The sequence below is a fragment of the Lontra canadensis genome, unplaced genomic scaffold (genome assembly GCF_010015895.1).
Source record: "Lontra canadensis isolate GAN:19392208 unplaced genomic scaffold, GSC_riverotter_1.0 scaffold138, whole genome shotgun sequence".
NCBI lineage: Eukaryota > Metazoa > Chordata > Mammalia > Carnivora > Mustelidae > Lontra > Lontra canadensis.
The window spans coordinates 3435930-3461401 of record NW_022631132.1 but is presented as its reverse complement, the minus strand read 5'-3'; the positions used below and the strand labels follow the sequence as shown (position 1 = coordinate 3461401).

Genomic DNA, 25472 nt, shown 5'->3' with positions numbered 1-25472 from the left:
TTCCCCTGAAAGATGACATTACCGATGAAAATAACACACACCCATCCAACACGGAGTGTTGTTGTGTTTCTGCTATAATGAGGGCGAGATGCAGTCTGGAGCGAGAGAACTTCTCACACCATGAAAATTTCATGTACTGTCAGAGGCAATGGTAATTGACTTCTTTATGCGAAGTTTGCTGGGTCCTGTTCTTCTAACGAAGGCAGACATTCCTATGTTGTACAACACACTCTAAGGACAGATAAGAAAAAATTAAAACTCTTAAGTGGCCGTAATCAAACTAGGAACCCTCCTGCCAAATTCTTTGGCTTGAATGGAGTTGGATTTTCTTTTTCTCCACGTGTCTGTAAGTCTCCAATCCCTCTCTGGATGCTTCGTGTGGTGGAAATACTCCTTAAGTTACTAATCAAGCGCCCCTTTCACAGGACTTTTTAAAATGGAATTTCGGATTCATTAGAACAAAAGGATGCACTTTTCTCGACCTTGGGAGCTCATGACCACCGGGAGGTGAAAAGAGCAGTGACACTAAGGAAAACTATTGTCCAGAAAAATAAGCCTCTCCAAGGGGCACCAGGAATCCACAATAAAAATCCCTGTTTCCAAGAAAATCCAGGCATTTCCATCAAAAAAGCCTGGAAAGATAAATAGAATGTCCTTAAAAGCCACAGGTTTTTAATAATACAAAATGTCTAAGTCCAGGGTAAACAAAGAGCTAAGAAAAACTAACATCGACTAACTCAAGTTTCTCAAGACCCAGGTCGTGACCTAGAGCCCGATCACAAGGTATTTGCAAAAGAGCTGCTTTTCCTGTGCCTGCGATGAGTTTATTTTGTGGAACTTAACTTGGCTACAGAACGCAAGGACTGCACAGAAATTTTCAAGCCAGGTGAATTACAATGACTCCGTCAATTTGCAGCAATGAGAAATGGGATTTGGGGGCTCATTTGAAACGTGGCGTTGGTGCCCTCCATCTAACAACCCAAATGAACTGGACTGATTTGTTGAATCTAGAGTTAACACTTATTTTCATCTTGTTATCCTGATGCAGGAGTTCCTTTCTCACCTGATTTCCCAAAAGCGATTAGCGAATTCACAATGTGATATACAGTATAGTTTTTTTCCGATTTCCACCCTCTGGGAGGCAAAAGTCCCCAGATCTCTTTCCTCTGTTGTACAACTTGCTGCTATGCCACATCCTTTCTTGGACCCGCTGACTTCCAGGAACTAACCTGCGGTTTCAAAAACAGACAATTTTCCATAGCAGGCGCTATTAGTTATTATTGACATTATTCATGTATTCTGAAGATGTGCCCAAAGGCTTTTACAATGAGCCACTCAAAAAAAAAATATCAAAGAGCAATAAACAAAAACCAGGAATCTTGTTCAACCACCTAAATGTTAATTCATGTGTTTTTGTACTTAGCATTTTGTTCACTGAGCTAGGCTCCGAAAATGTTAAAAGCAAGAACAAAATTAATTTCCCATGGTCCCTGAAGTGTTTTTTTTTTTTGCATGATTTTATAAATAATTCAAGAATATGTCATTTTTCTTTTTAAAAGTTCTGTTAAGTAACAGCCCCTGAGAATTAAGCTGTCACTACACGATTCTACACTGGGACTAGCTTTGTAGACTTCTCAGTCTTTATCCAACAATGGGTGAAACCTTCCTCTTTCATACTTGAGGATTTATTTAATGTAAACTATTTTGATTTTTTAATGATTTAGAATAAATTATGTAGGCAGGCAAAAAAAATCATTAAAGAGCAGGCTCTCATCATGCTTGTTAGAAGAACAGGTTGAGGTCAAGTTTCACAGCCATCTCCACTTTGAAACATAATATATAAAAGCCGGGTTTCCCCCCCTTTTTTTTAAATACGAAATCAAGTATGTTTTGGGCTTAAGTGGGAAACATTTCAACATTGAAACTATGGTCGAGCTCTCCACTTTGAAATAGAAGGATCCGAGGAAAGAGCAGTTGCTAGTTTGTTGCTGAAAGAAAGAATCTTTGTGAGATGTTACTGCTGTCCCTTTGGCTGAAATGATGACCTACACTAATCCCAAAGGTCAAGCTGGTAACAATGCCTTCTGAGCAGCGCGTTTTAACATCATTAGAAAAAATAAATCTTTAAAGCAAAAAGGCTAAACCCAACCTCTTCCTACCGATCATTGTACAATTTCGATTTTGCTAATTACACATTTATTCTCAAGAATTCGGCGGTATGTAGGAATTCTAAGAAGTGTTGGTGATCCTTAAAGAACTTAATCTGTTGTCCGCAGTGGTGAAGCATTTAGAAAACAATGTAAACGCTTACCCAAAGGCACAAGGTAAGGCAAGAGGAATGCACTTTAACTCCGAATGCTTCGATTTTATATTGCTAAAAAGAGTAAATACCTTTTTGCACATTCGGACACAAAAAACATGGTCTTGGGCAGAGAAGAGAAACATCTGATAGAGTGTGTGTATGTATTCGTGAGGACAGACCTGCTACGCTGTTGTATCTCCTGCATGCACTACGGTAAGAGGAATTTAGTAGATATTAAGGTACTTGGAGTCAGGTTCTCTGGGTTCTAGTTCAGCTGGGTGACTTTGAACAAGGCTCTTTAACATGCCGAGCTGCATTGTGTTGAAGACTGGTTTTCAAGAACCTTCTGGCTCCGCAGTTTCGAGGCCCTGGTTCTAGAGCGCAGCTGGCAGGGCTCGGGGTGGGATGGAGAGGCCATTAAGCCCGTGGGGCTGGAATGGTGGCTCCTCCGCTTAATGAATGGTCGTGTGGCTTTTGGCAGTTAAAGAACTTTCGTTTCCTCCCTTGGGAAGTGGGGAGATGTTAAAAAGATCAGCTTGGAGGGCTGCTGTGAGGATTTTGTGACTTCATATATGGAGTGAAAGCACTTAGAAGCACGCCTAGCACGTAACACATATTCAATAAAGGTTAGCTAGTCCTGCGAGATGAATGCGGAGGGAAGCCCTCCTTAGCAGAGATGGCTCGATGACCTGGGAACATTGGCAAAGCAGTATTAACAGCTAACATCCACGCTCTGGATGATGAAACAGAAAGAGGGAGACAGAGTAGCCGGTGCTTTTAATAGAGGGGTCCGTGCTGGAAGGCAGCACAAGTCCCCTAAGCCTGTGTGTCCAACAGGGTCACCGCTAGCCACGTGTGCTGCTGAGCGCTTAGCACTGAAATGTGTTTACTCTGAGAAGAGATGTGCAGCATGTGTGAAACACACCTGGGATTTGCAATACTTACACCACAAAAAGGAAACCATCTCCTTAATAGTTTTTATCTTGATTACGTGCTTAAATGAATTTATTTTGGACATTTTGGGTTAAATAAAATATACTATTGAACTTTATCCATTCTTTAAACTCTTGTCATAGGGCTACAAGAAAGTTTTAAATTACGCGTGTGGCTTGTATTATCTTTCTGTTGGACGGCGCTGCTCAAAAGTGTGAAAGGAGCCGACTGTCCCCATCCTTAAATTTTTCCCCTTTAAGGTTCTCAGTGGTGGCTAAACCACCATGTGACTCCAGAAAATTCTATTTCCCTCCTTCTCAGAATCTCTGAAGGAAGCCCTTTCCTTCTTTCCTTCCTTCCTTCCTTCCTTCCTGCCTTCCTTCCTTCCTGCTTTCCTTCCTTTTTGTTTTAAAGATTTTATTTATTTATTTGGGAGAGAGTGAGGGAGAGAGAGCAAGCAAGAGAGAGCACGAGGCAGTGGAGAGGCAGAGAGACAAGAAGACTCCCTGCTGGGTAGGGAGCCCAAGGATGATGATGATGATGATGATGATGGGCTCCATCCCTGGACCCTGAGATCGTGACCTGAGCCAAAGGCAGACACCTAACCCACTGAGCCACTCAGGCGCCCCCGGGAGCCACATTCTATCACTGACACTAATGCTATAATTAACTCTGATTTACTAATCCAAATGCGGTCACCACAGATTTACCAGGTCTGTTTTGTGTTGAGAATCGAGATTTCTAAAACGGTGCTGAATGACAGGCCACGCTTAGAGCTCAGGTTCCATCACATCTCATCACTTGTCCTCCTAGAACCTCAGTTCATCATCTAAAACAGAAGGGTAACACTAATGACTGCCTATCTAATAGGGCCATGGTGTGAGATATTTGTAAAAAGTATTTAGAACTGTGCCTGGCACATAGTAAGCCCTCAATCAATGTTAAGATTATTTATCCTATTTTTTGCCTGGAGTGTCTTTGCCTGGAGGGCTTGAGGCAGAGGGGTCTGAATTATTAAATCTGTTTTTGAGTTTAGGTGAAAAATCTATCCAGGCTATTCCTGCTGATGAGTGATTGAAGCTACAAGAATCATCAAAGATGTAGCATTTTGGGTTCTGGTCTCCCCCATCTGAGGGGACCGATGGAGGAAAGAGAGCAGCAGGCGGCGTTTGTAGATCCCATTTCCTGCCTGTGGAAATGGGGATAACTCCAACCATCTACCCCCCAGGCTCCCGGTGAAGATCAGACAAAATAATGTACATATATTGATGTGCTTTGACAAGTGTCCTGCTCTGGAGCAGAGGCCACGAATCATTATTCACATTCTAGATGCCCAAGTTCACAATATAAACAGAATGGAACTGTTTCAGAGAAGGCGGGAACCACCCACTGTGTGTGCTGATTTACCAGGAAGGTTTTCTGCAGGAGGTGTAACTCAAAATGGCCCTGAAAGAGAGAGGAGAGAGGACCAGAGGCCATTGGTCTACGCCAATGGCTGCCAGTCACGTGTCTGTGTCATGAGGTAAAGTAGGAATCCACTTGGGACGCAAACCTAGTCAAAGGGGTTCCCAGAATCTTTCTGCTGACTTGCACGACAGCAAACCCTTATTTGTAACATAAAAGAGGAGGTAAAATTCACCCTGAGCCTCAGGTTCCAATGCTCACCCTTGTGGAGTAGTTTCCTGTACGGTAGGTCTATGTGGAATAATTCCACATGAATTCCTGATTTACTGCACTCTTTGTGACCAAATGTTTTGTGTTAACATTTATATCCACAAAAGAGGAACATTTCGGGCTGATCATTGAATACTTAAATGTAATAAAGCTCCTTAAATTTATGAGAAATTGTAATTCAATCAATAAAGCAAGCGCACAGAAATAAAGAAAAAAAGTTCATGACAGAGATAAAAAGGCAAAGTCTCCATTAATTCTCCACACACCGTCTCAGCTCTCTCTCCAGAGGTAACTAATTCATTATTACTATTATTGTAGTTAAAAGGAAGACCAGGAAGAGGGGGTGGGGGTCCAGGGGGAAGGAAGAACATAAAGGAGGGGGAAGAAGATAAAGAGCAAAGATTTATGGAGTGGGAAGAGACCTCAGAGGTAATCTAGTAAGTGATTTGCTTAAATGTCATTCAGCTAGTTAGTGACAGAGCGCAGACTGAAACTGGAAATCTCCTGACCCTCTCTCTCTCCAGGTCCCTTCTGACACCACCGCATGATTTGGGGAGAGGGAGCTGACAGAGCAGTCAGTGGAAAGGGTAAGGCCCCAAATCCCAGCCCTGGTCTTCTTAGATTCCCACCTCCTCCCGCTCTTTGAGATGCAAAGCCCTCTCTCTTACACTTTGAACTGGCCTTCTGTTAATCTTCTCCTACCCCCTTCTATCCCAAACCACCAAAAGGAACTTCTCTGGGAGCTGTCTAAATCTTTACAGAGAAACTCCCTCGAGTTATCTTTATTTACTAGGGGAACATTGCTTGATCTCTCAGTTATATATTTTTCGACAGAGTTAAAGAATTGCTCATGTTATCTAGTACCTTCCAAACGGTTTTTGGCCGCTAGTAAACAGTGTTGAAATGGGAATTTACCAAGTGGAAAAGAGTTGTCTTGTCGGGTATCTCCCAATACAAATATTCGACCCAGTCACTAGACCAACAATGGAAGCATCAAACACTCTGAAAGTGGGCTCGGAAAACTACAAAGCTGAAGATGTCTCCACCATCACAGAGTTTACAATCTCGTTGGGCAGAGGGACAAAGCTCAATTATCCATAATGGCCTCAGCAAAGACGTGATAATACCTCATCTCATTAGCATGTTAGCATATGCTATAAAATATGATAATTTTAAACTCAGATGAACGCTTTTTATTCTTTTTCCCTATAAAAGGCTGGGGTGGGGATCCAATTCATGACATTCCTGTACAACAATGGGGACACTGTTTCCACATTGCTCATTCCAAAAGGCATTTCTGAAAGCTAGAGATAGATGCCTTTTAGAAAGTAGACCACATTTTCTGGCACAATACTTAATTTATTCTCCTTTGATGACGTGCCTGGTGGAATGAAGGAAATGGAGGGGGGGCGTTCCATAAAAACTGATGAGGCAGAATTATAACACAGATGGTATAACAGTTTATACAATATTAACAGCTCTTTTAATGTCAAGCTAGTATGTATAAAGGCATCAGAGAATGAGCTGTGTTTCTCCTTTTTAGCTATACAGTTGAAGGAAAATCTGAGAAGCAATTAACATGTCAGGAACCTTTCAGTTTTCAGGTTATGAATTTCAACCTAAAGCGGCATTTGGATGGTCGAGTGGTCATTATCTGGCGTCATGACTGGGGATCCCAGTCTGGAGCAGAGGTGTGTGTTGGGAGGGGTGAGAAATCATGTACCCATTTCCCTGTGCAACATCCAGGTTCCCTGGAACATTTGAGTAGGAGGCTGGTAGTTGATGTATCTTTTCAGCTGGTAGAATCAGATTGTAGTTGAATCACTAGGATGACTAGATGGTTACATTTTTGCTGGGAAGTGCTACCGTGCTGAGATGGCTCTGCTACTTTCACACATTATCTCATTTTAATCTTGGCAACAACAGCCCCCTGCCCCACTCCCCCAACCCCCAGACACTCCGTCTGGAAAATAATTCAAGGACTACTTAAGTTTCTTTCAAAATTGACTAAAACAGTGGTTTTCTTTATTCTGGCAGGGTGACAATTAGTGGGGGTGTCTCAGGTAAGTTACTGGGGAGGAGGCTCAGTTTCCTCATCTATAAAATGAAGTGATTACGTTAGATGCCCACTAAGGACCTTGTCGACCTCAAATATTGGCCCGCACCATACTTCAAGAGATACCCTACTATGTCATTTCAGACTTTAATGCTGTTTCATCATAAACTTAGTGGAAGATTTAGGATGTAAGAATTTTACCAGGAGTCAGGCAAAATGAAAGGCAAATTGGGATTTGAGACTCCCACCCCCCAGAATTGTGCCAATCTGTCTGATACTAGAGTTAACATCTGAGGCTGCAAATACATGATAGTATTAAAGCCAACAGAAATCATTTTAGAATTAATTTGCTAAGAGCTTTAGATCTTAACTATTAAGACTTTTGTGTAAACTTGTAACTTTGTTGCTGGAGTTTAATCAAGTATAGGGATTAGGTTAAGAATGGTGGGGTTTGAATTGTAAATGAAATAGTTGAAATTGCAAGAACCCAAGGAGCTGTAGAGCAAAACAAGTAAAAATCAAGTAAATGTATGTTATCCTCCCACCCCCACCCAGCAGATTTTAAAGATGTTATAAACTCCTATTTAAAGAAGAACCTTTTGAAGCTTAATGAGGTGGGGGATTAGTTGAGTGGGACTAGGGCAAATAAAATTTGGTGTTGCTTTTGTTGGGTGGTTAACCAAATGGATGGGGTCTATTTAATTTCTAGTTTGTTGATTATTCACTAGACGTTAGATTTTTGAAAATAATTTGGGTTGAGGGATAAATATAAGGCTCTAAGTCCATCTAGTAACTAATAAATGAAACAACATCCAAATATACTAATACATAACAAGATGTCAGAAGAGTAAGTACATACCTGACAACTGAAAAAACCTGATTATAATACGCAAAGGAAGAAGACAAATTTTATTTCAGATCCAATTAAAGAAATCCTCAAATAGTATCATCAGATCTGCAGGTTGTTGACATTTGCAAGGTGTTACGTCTTACTCTGAAGAAGCTGTTCATCAAGACCTAGAGGCTTCCACGTTTTTGTTTAAAGGATCTTTAAAACAAAATTGCTAATGAAATAAATATGAAAGGATTTACAGATTAGTCAAGTATTACATTCTAAAAATACATTTTAACCCTAGATATTCACTAGGATTATTTGTTTTGCTGTTTCTCCAAAATCAACAAGCAGACTCTATATTTAAAATGGCTTTGTTTATTAGCTTTGATATCCTCCAAGGAAACACTGAACTTTGGTCTACTTAATTAATTAGAAAAAAACATAAAAAGCTTTAACATGCTGCTGTACAGTATTTTTTTGTAACACACACCAACATATCATGTTTGCTTCTTTAACCTTGAGTTCTGGAATACTTAAAACATATCCTATAATAATGTTATTTAGTTCAGCGAGTTTATCAATCTGATACCTAAAGTTTCACAAATATGCAACCCACCCTTGAATCATAACTTCCACGTTTTCTCTTTGCTTTAATCTCCTCGCACAGTGACGGTTTTGAGTCTTAAAGATGTTTTAATAAGTAGCAGCCATAGAAATGGGATCACTAACAGCTATAAAGGGGCCGTTTGTCTTAGGGATGTGACTCATTTATTCAATGTAGGGAGTAAAGTTTCAAGTAAATTCATGAGGGCTTGCTCAAGTGTGGGATGCTATGCCCAGATCACTCTTTTTCTGAAAGAATAAAAATACACACGGAGCCCCAAAGAGGGTGATAAATGATATGATAAGAGAAAACACAACTCTCTCCTGCCATGTTTGATTTTTAAATCAGGAGCCTTCCTGTTGACTTAGACATCCTTTCAAATCTTTCAAAAGTAAGCTAGATTACATTTGTTTTGAGAAAAGAAAATCTCTCTTTCATTTTTAAGGCCGATGTGCTCCGTAGTCCGTATCTGTTGAAAGATTCCCTTTGACGGGGAGTGTCAGCCCTGTTATTTCGGTTCTCCCAAGCTTTCAGAGCAGTCCTTTCAGGCATCTGGATAATTCAACACATTTCCCTGCGCCTTCCTCCTCAGCGTGAAGAAGGCCAGACAACAGATCTACTTCCTCCAGCAATCACAAGTCAGGGGACAGTTAAAGAGAATCTCTCAGCTTAGCCGAGAAACTCTCAAGCTGAGGATAAACGTTATCTTTGAGGAGAAGGGACCAAAAGAGAGGGAGAAGCTCTGAGAAACACCACTGTGCCCTCTTTCCACACAGGTCGTAAGGTACCTCCAGGCTTTGGATCAGTCACAGCAGAGACAGACTATTACGTTGATGGATTAAATTCAGGTTTTCTTCCCTTTCAGTGACTATCTGTGACCCGGGGCTTCTACTTCTGCATGGTGACAATTTCAGAGAGAGTGACACTCACTAGTGTAAAATGATGGTATAACTGGGTCGTCTTTCACACCACGATCTGCTCGCTTTGGAAGCAAATGGTGTGGTGACACATTTTGGGGGACATTGTGTTCCACGCCAGGACTATTTTCACTTAGAAACATGTAATGGAGCCAAGATGGACAAATTTAATCAGAAAAGTAATTGAAAAAAGTGATGTGTGTAAAACATTTTTGTTTTATAGCTTTTTCTTTGATTGTAGTATTACAGTCTGCTAGCAATTTTATGGGTTTAATGCCAGAAGTTCCACTTCTAAGGTCACATAAACAGGAAAATCAAAGTGTTTCAAACAGAGTGTAAAAATACCTTTAACACTATTTAATCTTAATAGTGAATCACTTTAATGTCTACTGAGTCTATTCTCAGGGTAGGAGAATTAATTTGAGAAAAACTTTTCTACCAATGGGAGGCAGGCTCTTTTTAGATCCTCTCCATATTTGCATCAGTATATTGTTTCAAAATGTTTGACCTGTAAAAAATAGTTTGTTAGTGAGAGGAAACAGTTTTAGCAAAGACCCACAGAACGGTGTAATTTTAAGGCATTGCCTATTAGCCAATTAGTTCCATGTTGTGTTAGGACCAACACACTTCATCTGAATTCTGCAACATAGGATTTCATTCTATTGTAATTTAATTATTCTTGCCACTCAAAATAACATGAACTCATCAATAAACCTGAGAAACATTTGTAAATACTGAAACACTTATTTTTTAAACAAAATCCAAGTTAGCAAAGACCAGCTTATGCAGGCTAAACTTACTAATGGATGAAATTTTTTAAAAATGTGTATTTTAAACGTATTCACATTTCAGAAAGTCAATCCTTCTCTTGCTGCCGTTTGATCTTTGATCGAATGAGATTGGGATAAATATATTTTTACTTTTTGCATTTTTAAACCAAATTGTATTAATCAGGCATGTTCCATTAGTGAAATTTTCTGCTTCTTGCCAAGAGGTACACCTTTTGAAATTGATATTTAGTTCACATAGACAGTATTTAGTTGAAGATGTATTGTTTATGTTACTTACGTGATTTATGCTCGTACACGCTATTGAAATGAAATCACATTCAGAAGTTCATTGTTAACTCTAACTTTCCCCCTTCTTTTGCTGACATGTTTTTATCAACAAATTAAGGTTTGGTAAATAAAAAGATTCAAATCTCTTTTTTTAGATTGATTTATCTTAATATTGTTGCCATTCAAAACAAGACTGATTCATTTTTAAGAATAAGAAATGTTGGTAAATGCCAGAATACTTATTTTTTTCTATAAGAACAAAGTTAGTGAAGACCACTAGATTCATTATGTGAATCTAATGAAATTACGGTTCCTGATCTAGGATCTGAGAGCAAAACAGCATTTATTTTCTACTTGGAGCCTTCCCCATTTTGTTCAGTGAGTGTTCTCATCTGCTGGCTTTCTTTTAGGCCTCATGGGCAAGCACACTCACACAGGAACAGAGAACCACACAAATGTAGCAGAACACATATTGTAGGAAGACACCGAATTCCTGATCCCGGCAAAACTAGAGCATAAGAGGCCTTAACTGCAAATGTAGTCCAAAAAAAATTAAAGTAGTAAATACACATAGAACAAAAGCTCTATTCTAGTTGTGCAAGGAACATAATACTCTTAAATTACTTTCTGGTTTCCATGGGGACCTTTTTGTTCTAAGATACCAATCATTAGGTTTAACGGAGCCACTTAATATTATTTCTAAATCAAGTGAGATGATTTCTCAACTGGGTAAAATGTCAATTACCGGCAGTATTTTTAAAGGTGCTAAAATCCAAACTACTTGGGATCCTTGCTTTATGCGGCACAATTAAATCTAGAGGTCAGTATAGAGGAGCCCCTCCTCCCCTCTCCAGGCAGATAAAAGCTCAAAGTATGTCTTATGGGGGGGGTACTTTACAGGATATCCGCTTTTTAAATTCATTATAAACTCAAGATAGTGGCAAGAATTTTAAATTGCAACGAGAATCCGTAGGCTCACAAAAGCTAAGTTCTCCCTCCCTTGGGCCGGTTCTGATACCTTTCTCACACATTCTTATAGAACATCTGGGCTTCTGTGTAAGCATATGTTGTATATGATATATATAGATACACGCACACACACACACACACACACAGGCCAATCTGCTTGGGCTTAAATGATGTGCCTGGGGCTAGGAGTTGTGGCTCCTTTATTTTGCAGAATGCCTAAGTATTGTTTGTCTCACAATACTGGGAGCGGAGCTGGAGCCTGGTGGGAGCCTGGAGCCTTAAGCCCAGGGCTGTGGTCTGGGGGAGGGGACGGGGTTGCGGGGTCACAAGCTCTTAGCTTTTAGCCTCAGCATGACCACAAGTTTTAAAGCATGAAGGGATCACGTGCTTTTCTTTGAGCTGTTATTCTGACTTTGTGTGTGTGTGTGTGTGTGTGAGTGTGTGAAATGCTTTGTTCTCTAGCTTTTTTTGATTGTCTAGGTATTTTGGCTGATGATTACTTTTTTTTTCCCCAAAAGAAAAAAAAAAGAAAAAAAATAAATACTTCGTGTGTCAAAGTGTCCTCACTTTTAAAATAACCAGTATCTTCATTTCACCTTGCGTTAGGCAGGTACTGAGATGGAATAAATTATTTTCGCCAGTTGGGAACTTGATCCAGACATTCTATATGTTGCAAGCCTTTAAAAAAAGTTAAGAACAAGAAAATATCCTGGTAAAGCAATCTCAAAATACCTTATTCCGGGTATTGTTCTGCCTTTAAAGGGAAAGAGGGGTGGGAGGAGGGGTAGGAGTTGGGGGGGCGAGTAGGAAGACTCTGGGAGGATGTCTTGTTTAATGAACTGTTTAAAACTTTTGGAAAATTTTAAGCTAGAGAAGTCCCTCAACATGGTATTTCCATTTGAAAGCCTCTACTTAAATATTTCACTTTAGGGGGCTACTTCTGCTTGTTCCCTTTTAAAAGGGTTGATTTCATGTTTTCCAACTTGTCTCTCAGACCAAGACACACAGGGTCGGAATGCCAAATTAAGACTTTTGATGATAATGAGATTTATTTGGGAACATTTTCCCAAATCAGGGTAATGGGTCTTTTTGTTCTGATGGTGAAGAGGGATGAAGATCTGTTTACTCATTGACCGCGAGCTCTGGCTGCAGCTGCAGGACACAATTAATTATGCTAATAGTTTGTGAGGAGCGGATGTAACTCCCCCACCCCCTTTTTTGGGGGGGGGGAAGGGGGAGTTTGGCAAAAGGGGAAGGAGACGCCCTGGGGTCGGATCACATGATATTATCTTCGCGCCACTTTCGCAAAAACCTTTTTAACTCCAGGTTTTGCTCGAGCTCAAAGGTACTGTTCTTATCTTGCTTTAATACAATGTTTCTCAAAGTCAGGCTTAAGCTCTCTTCCCTCCCCCTCCTCTTCTTTCCACTGCTAGTGGTTACCATGAAAGGTTGAAAGTTGCATTGCAGTCGGTGCCATCACACAGGAGGGGTCTGGCTGGGTGGTAAACTTAGTTTCCAGAAAGCATCAGACGCCCCAGGGTGAGCTGCAAGGTCTGTCTTCTGTAATCCGCTCGCCTGAGCTACCCTGCGCACCAGGTCGAGAGTCACATGGCGCCCTTGTCCTCTTCTGGGTTTTGGGCTGCCACAGGCTCCCCTGGTAACAGTAGTGGGGAGGGAGGGGTCCGCCTTCACTTGGCACCCCCTCTCCCTCCTTACCCCCGCGCTGGCCTTCCAGTGCTTTCCTCCTCGGACCCGGCGAGCTCCCTGCCCTCTCTGATTTGTAACTCGTCTCCCGCACTACCCCACCCCCCACCCCCGGCCCCCAAACTCCCTCCCGCGCCCGTGTCTGCCTGGGACGTGGAGGAGGTATAGTCTGACTATCGCATTTTGCCCAGTGTTCAAAGTCTGGTAGGCACCATTACATGTTTATTGTGCTTCTGAAACTGAGACATCGTCTTACTTTCCACACAGTGCACTTGGGCTTTGGCCTTTAAGTAGTCCGCCCTCAATTGGTTCTCATTAGCCGCGGAATGAGAAGAGAAAGCAAGATAATTGCACCGTATCTGCCTTGCATTTGTGCGTGTACTCGGTGGCAGCTACCGTTAGCGATGCCTGCCAAGAAACCCTGATTTAGTGGCTGGCGGGGGGGGGGGCGGTGCGCCTGGCAAAGGCGAGACCCTCCGTACAGTAGCACAAGGTGCCGGAGGATAAAACTTTCACATGTGCACAGGGTGGAAATACTGTGTATGTTTCTTTCCTCCTCGGGCCTTCGGAACACTTTCAGTCTAGCGGCGAGGCGGCGCGCATGCGCGCGCCGGGTGTGGGACACCCTGGTCCCACGGCTCCGTGGGCCTCGTCGTCTATCTCCGGTGGGGGGATGGGGCGAGCGCCGCCGGAGCGGACGGGGTGGCGGCGAGCGCGCCACCCTGGGCTCGGCGCCAGCGGCACCGGCTCCGGCCCGGCCCGCGGCCCAGGCGCGCCTTTAATTAAAGCCTGCAGCTTGGGGCAAAAGAGGGGAAAACGCCGGCTGCGCCCGGCCAGTGGGTAACGGCGACTCGGTGGGGTTTGCGCGGTGGCGGGGTGGGGGTTCCGTTTCCTAATTCCTGTGCGGCCGGGTGGGCGGGGGCGGGCTTTTTTCCCTGGGCTATTAAAGGCGGAGGGGCGGGCTTTTCCCAGGGATATAGCTTCGGACAGAGGGCCGAGGGGACGGAGCGCTCCTCAAGTGGTGGCCGCCGGGCCAGTGGCCCGCGCCGTCGGGACGCGGGGGCGCTCGGGGGAGACGTGCGCCCGCGGCCCCGAGGAGTCGCCGGGACGCGTTCCACACCCCCCCCCGCTTCTCTTCCTCCTCGGGCTCGGCGGCAGGCAGCGCTCGCCCCGGCCCCCGGAGCGCTCGGGGGACGTGTGGCGCGGGCGCCGGGAGCGGGCTGGGCGGCGCGGGGTCGCTGCGAGTGCCACCTGCGAGGGCCGGGTGCGGGCAGAAGCGGGGACCTTCGTGGGGGCCGCCGGGAGCGGGGAGGGTTGACTGCCGGGTGGGAGGGGACCGGGGTGGGGGGGACGGGGCGGGCGGGACTTGAGAGCCACCGAGTGGCAAGAGTGCACTTGAGCGGGGGAGCGGGGGGCCCCCCTTTCTCCTCCGCCGCGGACCTCTAGGCTGCGCGGGGACTTGGGGGGGCGCGGGCCGAGGGGGTGCACGTGGAGGGGAGAAAAGGACTCCCCTCCCCCTTGGCTTCTCTCCCACCAACCGGGGAATGGAGGGGGAGGGAGGCGTGGGCTTGGCGCGTTTTTGGTGCTTTGAATGGAGAACTCCGTTTCCCATGATGCTTTGTTTCTTTCTCTTTAATCTCGGCCGGGGAGGCTGCGGCTGCAGCACGAGGACGGGAGCGCGTGGTGAGAGCAGCTGGAGCACACCCTGGGCGCGGGCGCTCCGGGCCCTTAGCCCGGCGCTAGGTGAACGTGTGCGACACGCGGGACGGGGCCCGGCGGTCCGCAGAGGCTCGTGTGGACAGCGTTGGGGGCTTTGCCTTCTTTTCACCACTAGAAGAACTTGCGGTGGCTGCCCGGCGTGCGCGATGTGCACCAGATGACCGGTTAGTTAAAGCAAGGTAGTAAGTGTGCCCGGGGCGCTCTCGGACCCACGTGGGGAGCAGTTTTGCCAAGTGCAGTCGGGAGATACTATATGCATTAGGAGTCCACTGGGGAGTATTTTTTTTCTAACGCAGAAAAAATAACTTTGTGGGAGTAGAAACTCAATTTAAGAGGAAAAAGCTCATTCCTCTTTTTTTTTTTCCTCTGTTAACTTGAATCTTTCTCCCATATAGAAAGCTGAGTTTAGATTTAAGTGTAATTATAATGAATCAGTGGCGTTTTCATTTAAAGACTAGATCAGTGGCATATGGGGTACCATGACAGCAGCCGGACATGTAAAAATTCTCTCATTTAGGCAAACCTACTGCAGATTTTGGTCCCTGAATTTTGCCTTTTTGGACAAAACTTAACCCGTGGTGGAAGAGGTAGGGGAAGCTTGTGAGCCCTTTGCAAATAGGAGCTCACTTCCTCGCAGCATGTTCTTAGGTAAAATAAGCACTTGGAAATGGGAGAAGGTTTTCTTATGGACGATAATGACATGAAGGGAAGAAGAGCTAATCTGCCTTCTTTGGGTTTAATGGAGAAAATGGGTCCATAAATGTTTAAACAGAAGAAGAGCCCTTTGAAATAGATCAAAATGTGACATCTCTGGGCCATCTGTGCATTATGTGAAGGGCACGGAAGGCTAGGTTTCTTAAACCAGCTCTAACATTTCTCTCATTTTCTATTAATGGGTTGGGGGCAGGGACTGTGCATTTAATCCCCCAGTCCTATTTTGCCCAGAGGCCCTACCTCAAGAAGTGGATACACCCTGATTTTCACACGCAACCTGTTCTGGGTGCGCCTCTTCTAAAATAAGGGTGTATATCAGGGGCCTGCAGATGTACTGGGATGCAGGTCTCAAGTTTTCTTAGATGGAGAGGGGAGGTCCCCAATCCGCTTATCCTTAAGAAGTGGACTTTCGAAACTGCCAGTGTTTCTTGTGTTTCAGCTCTGTTGAACATAACTCAGATTCTTAATATTTCTCAGGATTTGGCTGAAACTCCAAAAAAAACCTAGCTCGGACTGTAAGCCAAAGGAAAGCTTGTTTCAGGAATATTAAGTAGTCCTTTCCCCGGGTTGGTGACTAATCTGTTGTCATTTGTTTTTTTTTTTTTTTTGTTTTGTTTTGTTTTGTTTTCAATCAGGTGAGTCTGCGTGGATCTGGGGAGTCTGGAAAAGAAGACCTCTGCTCCGGAAGACCTTTTTGCTCCAGGAATAGGCCTTGGCCATGTAAAAGTGCTTACAGTGCAGGTAGCTTTTTGAGATCTACTGCAATGCAAGCACTTCTTACATTACCATGGTGATTTAATCAATGGCTCCTGAGAACCGGCGTTTGCGCACAGTGAAGCCGTGGAGGCTGTCCAGCCCGCTCCTCCTAATGTGTGTCTTGTGTTAAGGTGCATCTAGTGCAGTCAGTGAAGCAGCTTGGACTCTACTGCCCTAAATGCCCCTTCTGGCACAGGCTGCCTAATGCTCAGCGTTACGACGTGGGGCCCTGAGTAATAACTTTGAATAGGGCCAATCTTCAGAGGTTCGTTGTGCAGTTTCACTGTTGGCCGGCTGGGAGCGGATGGCGGGGACGAGGGGCGGTGTCCGCTTGCATCCCAAGGAGAAGATCAGGTCCTCGTAGTACCAAAGTGCTCATAGTGCAGGTAGTTTCGGCTTTTACTCTACTGTAGTGTGGGCACTTCCAGTACTCTTGGACGATGAGGCTCTCGGAGATGGAGAGGGTATGGAGAGACGTTGCCGCTTACGGTTAGTTTTGCAGGTTTGCATTTCAGCGTCTATATATGTATATGGCTGTGCAAATCCATGCAAAACTGATTGTGATCCTGTGCGCTGTCTCCGGCTTTGTGACTCTGCACATGTGCCTCCAGTGTTCAGGCCCATTCATCCGCGGGTGGGGATTTGTGGCATTACTTGTGTTCTGTATAAAGTATTGCACTTGTCCCGGCCTGTGGAAGAAAGGAGGGTGTTCTCTTCTTATTCCCACTTGAAATTGTAAAGGTTTTAAGTTCCGCCATTTGGTAATTGCAAAATGACCTGTTTTGCTGTTGTCGGGTGGATCACGATGCAATTTTGATTAGCGTAATAGGAGAAAAATTGCACGGTATCCATCTGTAAACCGCAGGACCTTTGTTGACGACGGTCTATCAGTACTCCAGAAAGATGGTAAAATCCTTTCTCTAGTTACTGCTATTAACCAGTGTTTTGGAATGTATGTATATGTAAAAAAACAACATTAAGATTTTTAAATAAAATACTTGAAATGATTTGGTGTGTGTTTCAGCAGTCTGGTGAATGATCAAATTGTTCCTGAATGTCACTGGGCCTTCCTTGAGTTTGCAAAATAAATGAAATTTTAAAAGCTGACAAATAGGATTTTTTTTAAAGTTGAACAATGCTAGAAGATTAAAAAAAAAAAATATCTGTGGTGGTGGTGGTGGTCCTAAAGGAAAAGTTAGGCATAGCTTCTTTTCAGCTTGTATTTACAGAAAGCGCCAAGACACCTCATTTGGGGAACTTGATGATGCTAACAAATTTTGGACAACATGTGCTCCTTTTAAGTACATGTGCTTATCCATATGAAGGGATACGAAGCTGTAAACCAGTGGGGTGCCTGCCCTTCAGGAACGGGGCAGGCTTGAGACCTAGCATGAGAGAAGCGTGAACTTGTCAGTCACGGTTTGGGACTCGTGAAACATTTGGGTGGAATGGCCACTGGACAGCCACTGCACGGAGAGATGCTGCCTTTGCTTCGGAGGCTAGTAATGTGCTGGAAATAGGTTTGGGGCCCAGGGGCTCTGCAGGGTGACTGACCTTGAGCAGAAATTACTCAGGCCCTGCTAGTTCACTGTCAGACCTCGAAAGGTAGGAAAAGTAACTATTGACTAATAACACAAAAGTGTTGAGTAGTCAGCTGGTTGTCACCCAGATAAGGCCATTTACTCCAGCGCTTTGTTAAAACAGATGGCCAGCCCTTCAGAGGTTGCTTCAGTAGGTCTGGGGGGAGGCCTGAGAGTTTGCATTTCTAACCTAGGGGAGGCTGCTGCTGCCAGGCAGCAGACCACACTTGGAGAACCCCTGCTTCGAAAATCTGAAGACCTCAGCTCCTAGGACAAGTGCAGTTAGCAAAGGAAGTTAGCCTAGTTTTAATTTCACGTTTAATCTTTGGTTCTCGGCAGGAAGGCACTGGCCAAGTAAGGAGGCTCAATGCGTGTCGTTCTTACTTCCTGCTGCCGTGGGACTTGGGGAATTTTCAAACCCTTTGAATTCTCCCTTCCACCGTGGGTGAATTGCACTTTACCCTTGAACTAGTCACCCAGGTCTACCATTTCCTCGCGAGAAGGTTGGTCCACCTCAAGGACAGGCAGGCAGGTTAAGTCCGCGCTCTGGAGGTTGTAGTGGTTGGGGGGACGGATTTTAATTCTTGGTGATGAAGTGAAATCTTAATGAAAAGAGACTTTCGGTAGTAAAGTCTGTCTTCCAGTATTATGTGTGTGTGATTTTTTTAAAGGGACTAATGCTTGAGGCAATTATACGAGCGTAAAGAACTCTACAGATATTTCCTGTGCTGTCTAATGCTCGCTACTTTGTTGGTGCCTAATCATAGTGAAGTCTGATGTGACAGCAAAGTAAAGGTCTCCCTCCCCTCTAATAAAGTAGCTCAGTAAAAAAAGGGGATTAAAGCTTATTTGTTATAATCCTTAAAACCACCAAACCTCTGCTTTCATAATACAAGTTTATTGTCTCTAGTGGTTCGCTGGTGCTTTACCAAAGGTGGCTAGTATGCAGTTACTGCAGTTTCCACTTTTAATGGGCATGTGTGGAGGGGCCGTGTTCCTTAGGCGTAGGCCACGCTCCCTGTTGGAGTCCCCATTCCCTCCATTACCATCAGGGCTGAGCTGGATGATTCTAGGGCCTCCTCTGGCTTCAGAAATTCCGATCGGTCCTTGTCAAAGTAGATGTCTCAAATAATTCGAAAAGTGCTTTGCCACCTAATTCATTTGTTTAGAAATTTGGGAGCAAGGGGTATTTGAAAGCATTAGTTACAGGCAAAATTCATAATCTATACATAAAGCTTACTCATTTTTTAAAAAGATTTTATTTATTTACTTGACACAGACATAGTGAGAGAGGGAACAGAAGCGGGGTGGGGGAGAGGGAGAAACAGGTTTCCCACTGAGTGGGGAGCCCGATGCGGGGCTCGATCCCAGGACCCCGGGATCACCACCTGAGCCAAAGGCAGAAATTCAACAACTGTGCCACCCAGGGGCCCTGAGCTTACTCATTTCTTTTCTTTCTTTTTTTTTTTTTATTTGACAGAGAGAGATCACAAGTAGGCAGAGAGGCAGGCAGAAAGAGAGGGAAGCAGGGTCCCTGCTGAGCAGAGAGCCCGATGTGGGGCTCGATGTGGGGCTCGATCCCAGGACCCTGAGATCATGACCGGAGCTGAAGGCAGAGGCTTTAACCCACTGAGCCACCCAGGCGCCCCGAGCTTACTCATTTCTAAAGAATTGCAGTAAGTTCAATGGAAGCGCTACCAGGTATATGTTCCGTCTTTGCCTCGGAGGGAAGTGTAATAGCTTAACGGTTTCTCAAGGTCGTCCACGTGGGCATTAATTTTCCCTAGACAGAGGAGTTGATGTGGCCTAGGCCTAATTAGCCCAAACGTATGTTGACTTGGAAGTTGCTTTTTTGGCAATCCTCACTTATTTTAGCTATGGAACTGGGGGACAAAAAGCAAAAAGGATAAAGCTGGAATTTAAGCCCCAGCTTTCTTGCTTAGTAACAGGACACTGAAGGCCAGGAAGAAGTGACTGCTTGAGGTTTTGGGAACTGACCAGGGACCAGCACGCTGAGTGCCACGTTAGAAGTCTGGAAGCAGGGAGCAGGCCATGGGACTCTGGTTGGGACCGGGCGTGTGGCTGGGTCAGCAGGTGCTTCCCAGGGTCCGTGTCAGGGGAAAGGGGCCGGAGGGGAGTCTAGGCCGGCAAGAAGGTCAATGAAGGGTCTACAACAGGGTCTTTATTAGGCGGAAAGCTTATGCAGAAAGCAAAGGAAAGAAGAGGTCAGAGCAAGGCTCCTCCAAAGACCAGAACTTGGTTCAGAATGTGTGCTGCGCACGAGGGGATAGGTAGATTAGGACCAGGTCTTGGAGCCCCGTTCTGAATAGAAAGGGAAGTCACTTAAGAGTTCTGGGGCACCTGGGTGGCTCAATCATTAAGCGTCTGCCTTCAGCTCAGGTCATGATCCCAGGGTCCTGAGATGGAGCCCCGCATCTGGCTCCCCGCTCAGCAGGAGGCCTGCTTCTCCCTCTCCCACTCCCCCTGCTTGTGTTCCTTCTCTTGCTGTCTCTCTCTCTCTCTCTTTTAAATAAATAAAATCTTTTAAAAAAAACAGCTCTAAGCAGAGGGGCGCCTGGGTGGCTCAGTGGGTTAAGCCTGTGCCTTTGGCTTGGGTCATGATCTCAGGGTCCTTGGATGGAGTCCCACATCGGGCTCTCTGCTCAGCAGGGAGCCTGCTCCCCTCCCCACCCCCACCTGCCTCTCTGCCTACTTGTAATTTCTCTCTGTCAAATAAACAAATAACATTTCTTTTTAAAAAAACAGAGAGTCCTAAGCAGAGAAAGGACCTAAGCTAAATGTGTCCATTCAGGAAGGTCACTCTGACAGCAAATGTGGAGGCGGGCTCCTGGAGCACTGGGCTAGGAGGCTAGAGGCTAGTTCACAGATGGGACGTGAGGATATGAGTCTGGGCAGCAGTTACAGGATACACGGAGAGGCGGCTTTCTCTTCCAAGTACATGGATACCTTTAATACGATCCCAACCAAATTCTTGAAGGGAGGGTTTCCAAACTTCACGATGACTCTAAAGTTCACCTGTAAAATGAACAGGGCAGATCAGTCAAGAAGATAGGGGGGAAAAGGAATCATGAGGTGGAAAGCAGCATTTTAGCATTTTAGAGGCGGGCCTGGTGCAAAAACAGACGCACGATGTTGAAGTTTCTATTCCGATCCGCTGATCAAAGTCTACCCAAGTACTTAGGTGATCACTAAGGTATCGCTTCAGACTGGTAAAGAAGAGAGATTCACCAATAAAAGCTTCTGGGACAATTGGTTAGACATTTTGAAAAAACCTATTGCAAAACAACAGCTAGGGGCGTCTGGGTGGCTCAGTGGGCTAAAGCCTCTGCCTTAGGCTCAGGTCATGATCCGGGGGTCCTGGGATCGAGCCCCGCATCAGGCTCTCTGCTCAGCAGGGAGCCTGCTCCCCCCCCCCCCGGCCTGCCTCTCTGCCTACTTGTGATCTGTCTGTCAAATAAGTAAAGTCTTTAAATAAAAACAAACAAAAAAACAGCTAAAGCTCTCTCATCCCACACAGCAAAGTAAATTCTAGACAGATGAAGGGTTGAATATAAAAAAAAAAATGAAACTGCATGTTATAATATTCTCTCTACTTTTCTCTATATTTAAATCTTTCATACAAATTTAAGAAGAAACTATAAAACACTACAAAGACAATATGGTGAATATATGACCATGAGATTGGAAAAAGCTGTTTTAAGCATGACATTGATGGCAGAATCCATGAAAGAAAAAATATGAATTTGAACACATAACAGCTTCACATCAAAAACCATCTTAAGGGGCCCCTGGGAGGCAGCTCTTGGTTTTGGCTTTGGTTTGGTTTTTCCTTGAGATTCTCTCTCCCTCTCCCTCTGCCCCTTCTGCTCATGTTTTCTCTCTAAAATAAATAAGTAGGGGCACCTGTCTGCCCTGGGCTCACGTCGTGATCCTAGAGTCCTGGGATCGAGTCCCTCATCAGGTTCCCCGATTGGCTGAAAGCTTGCTTCTCCCTCTCCCATTTCCCCCACTTGTGTTCCCTCTCTCACTGTGTCACTCTCTGTCAAAAAAATAAATAAAATCTTTTAAAAAAAATTAAGTAAATCTTAAAAGGCAAAAAAAAAAAAATCTTAGAAGGCAGAAGACCAACTCAAAGGTCATGGTGTTTAATATAGTATATAGGAATAGTAAACCTCCTTCCTCCCTTTATACCTCCTGCCCTCCCTCCCTTCCTTCCTCCCTCCTTCCAGGAATGTTTCTTGAGCATCTACTGTGTACCAGGCAATCTCTTAGTGCTCGGGAATCCAGTATGAGCCAAACAAAGTCCCTGCTCTCGCCGGTTCTTACACTCTAGTAAAGGGAAGCAAATAAAATAAATATTTAGTATGTCAGATGGGAAAGGCGATGCAGCAAAATAAAGCAAGCGTATTGGTCTGCTAGGGCTGCCATGACAAACAGGGTAGCTTGAAACAATAGAAATTTATCCTGGGAAGCTAGAAGTCCAAAATCAAGGTGTCGGCAGGCCCTCTGAAGGCCCTCGGACATGATCCTTCTCTTGCCTCTTCGGGGCTGCTGGTGGTTGTCAGAGGTCCTTGGTGTTCTTTGGTTTGTGTACACATCACTCCCAATCTCCACCTCTGTCATTACAAGATACTCTTCCTGTATCTCTATGTACGAGGCTCCCTGTCTCTCCTAAGGACACCACTCATTGGATTTAGGGCTTACCCAAGCCCAGTGCGATCTCATCTCAACTGTATTACATCTGCAAAGATCCATTTCCAGATAAAGTCTCATTCACAGGTATGGGATCGAGAATTTGAACATACCTTTTGAAGGGACACAATTCAACCCACGAGAGCAAGATAGGGAAATAATGATCCCGGGGGTTGGCTGTCAGGTCAAAATACAACAATCAGGGGAGTTCTCATTGGTGAGCTGACAATCGAGTAGAAAGGAGGCAGTCATGAGGCAATGAGCCACGTGGACATCCAACAAAGAGCTCAGTAACTCTTCTCAGTCTACAAAGAACTGCTTGCATCATCATAATAGCTAAGGTTCACTGAGCACCTTCTCTGTCTCCGACACCTGCCACAATAAATGGTTTACGTGCATTATCTCATAATTTTCACAATCCTGTAAGATAGTAATATCCTAGAAAATGAATCTATTTGTTTCTATTTAGAATCTATTTATTCTATTCTATTTAGAATCTATTTATTTCTATTTATTTCTATTATTATTTCCAGTTTTGAGACGGAGAAACGGCAGCTCAGTTTCAAGTAATTTGTCCAAGTTTGCAAATCTAGTAGGCCAAGAATCAAGTCCATATCTTTGTGTCTCCAGAGTTTAAGCCAATAGAATAATGGACATAGAAGAAGGAAATTCCCAAGTGATAACTTTTAAAAAGTTCATCCTTGGGACGTCTGAGTGGCTCAGTAGGTTAAGCATCTGCTTTTGGCTTCGGTCACGATCCCAGGACTCAAGCCCCATGTCAGGCTCCTTGCTTAGCGGGGAGCCTGCTTCTCCCTCTGTCTGCTGCTCCCCCTGCTTGTGTGAGTGCGCGCTCTCTCTCTCTCTGACAAATAAATAAAATTTAAAAAAAAGTTTATCCTCAATAGTAATCAACGCAAATTAAAACAACAGTAAGCTTTGTTTTTCACATATCAACTCCACCATAGTTAAAAAGATTGGAGATAGGAGTACATATTATGCAACTCCACATCTATGAAGTTCTAGAATAGATTAAATTAATCTCTGGCAGAGAAAACTCAGAACAGTGGGTGCCTCTTGGGAGTGCGGGGATGTCCCGGCTGTGATGGGGCCTGGGAGATCTTTCTGGGGTGATGAAAGCATTCTGTGTTTCTGGAACAGAGCTCTGGATTTCTTAGGATGTATGCAGTGATCAAAAGTCACCGAAGGGTACACGAAAGAGTCAGGCCTTTCACTAGATGGTCATTTTATGTAATTAATTAATTACTTGACAGAGATCACAAGCAGGCAGAGAGAAGTGGGGGGGAAGCAGGCTCCCTGCTGAGCAGAAAGCCCGATGCGGGGCTCGATCCCAGGATGCTGGGATCATGACCTGAGCTGAAGGCAGAGGCTTTAACCCACTGAGCCACCCAGGCGCCCCCATGGTCATTTTACCTAAAAAGCAAACTAAATATTGAATTCAGGTTAATGATATCCATGCAAAAGCATTTGGGGATGGATGCTTATTTTGAAACTTATTTTGAAATGCACACAAAATTAAGATGGGCTGATGGGCAGGTGGATATATGCTTAAGTCAGTAGAGCAGGCTGTTAACAGTGGTGGAACCTGGGTGATGAGGATGCTCATGTTCATGGGACAATCCTTTTCGTTCTTCTTTATGTTTGGGAATTTTTAGTAATGCAATGTTGGGAGAAGAGCATAATTGGAAGAAGGAAGAATCTAGGTCATTGTAATCGTGCCTAGTACTTACTGAGAGCTTTACATGCAATGAATGTATCTTTTCACACACGCAGTCACCTACGAGATAAAACATCTCTCTCTCCCAGATGAAGAAACTGAGGCTGGTAAAGGTTAAGTAGCCTGCCCAACGTGACACAGTGTCCAAGGAGCTTGCATCCAGGCTGTACATGGAATCAGACAGGAAGTGGGATAATCTTGCTGGTAGCTCATCTAAGTAGGATGTAGTAGCACTTGGAGGAACGTAACTCCTAAGCCCACATGCTGGATCCCTACTCCTCGCAGTCTTTCTGGAATGGCTCCCACTTTTCTGGTGAGGTGGGCTGAGATACAGAGGAACCTACGGTGACGGTAGGTAGAGGGCTGTGGGAAGTGATGTAGTATGGCGGAGGTGATGGAGAGAGATGGGAGCTCGCTTTGGTACATGCAGGCTCAAGAGAACTTTGGGACATCCCGGCAGAGACGGGGACAGCAGGCACTAGAGCTGAGGACATAGATCTTCTTCTGGATGGCTGTTGAGGCAATGGCAGTGAGAAGACCAGAGAGTGTCCAGGACAGAAGCTCGTTTCAAGAGCAGATGAAGGAAGAGTATTCAGCCCAGTTGAGGGTAAAAGAAACAGCCCAAGAGACTGGTGTCATAGAGCTCGACATTTGTTGAGTATCTCCGTTTCCTGGCATTGTCACTTAAGAATATTTGCCCTTGTGTTGGTAGGTGCCTGAGTCGTTCTACACCAAAACACCTTTGTGTAGCCTATCTTCTACAGGAAAATATGAGAAAATCTCCTCATGAGTTATAGTCACCATATCTAATGGAGAATATTTTTTTTTTGTTCAAGATTTTGCTTTTAGATAATCTCTCCACCCAACCTGGGGCTTGCGCTTAAAACCCCAAGATTGAGAGTCGCATGTTGTATTACCAACTGAGCCCACAGTGAATACTTTAAACAAGGCAAAGGAAAAGCAACTGGGCTTTGGGAACCATGAAAGTGCTTCTGTTCATGGTGAAGAGGGGACTTGTCTCTATTATTCCAGTAATTCCTCTCATTCTCCAAGAATTTTTCCAGCCCTAGATTACTTCAACTATGTGCCAGAGCCTTTCTACTGTTTTAGGAGAAACAAGTTGCCAAATTGCATCTGTTTTATAGTGACTCTTGTCCTTTTGTTGCTTGGAGTGATTTATGTAGCATCGTGCTTAAACACTGG

General features: G+C 44.5%; 1 protein-coding gene across 1 annotated transcript; it reads right to left on the bottom strand.

Moving 5' to 3' along the window:
- Positions 1 to 13995: 13995 nt before the first annotated feature.
- LOC116858549 (proline-rich protein 2-like) lies at positions 13996 to 14664 on the bottom strand. The gene has a single exon (XM_032843373.1). The coding sequence runs from the start codon at positions 14662 to 14664 to the stop codon at positions 13996 to 13998; it is 669 nt and encodes a 222-aa protein (XP_032699264.1).
- Between the last annotated feature and the right edge of the window lie 10808 nt (positions 14665 to 25472).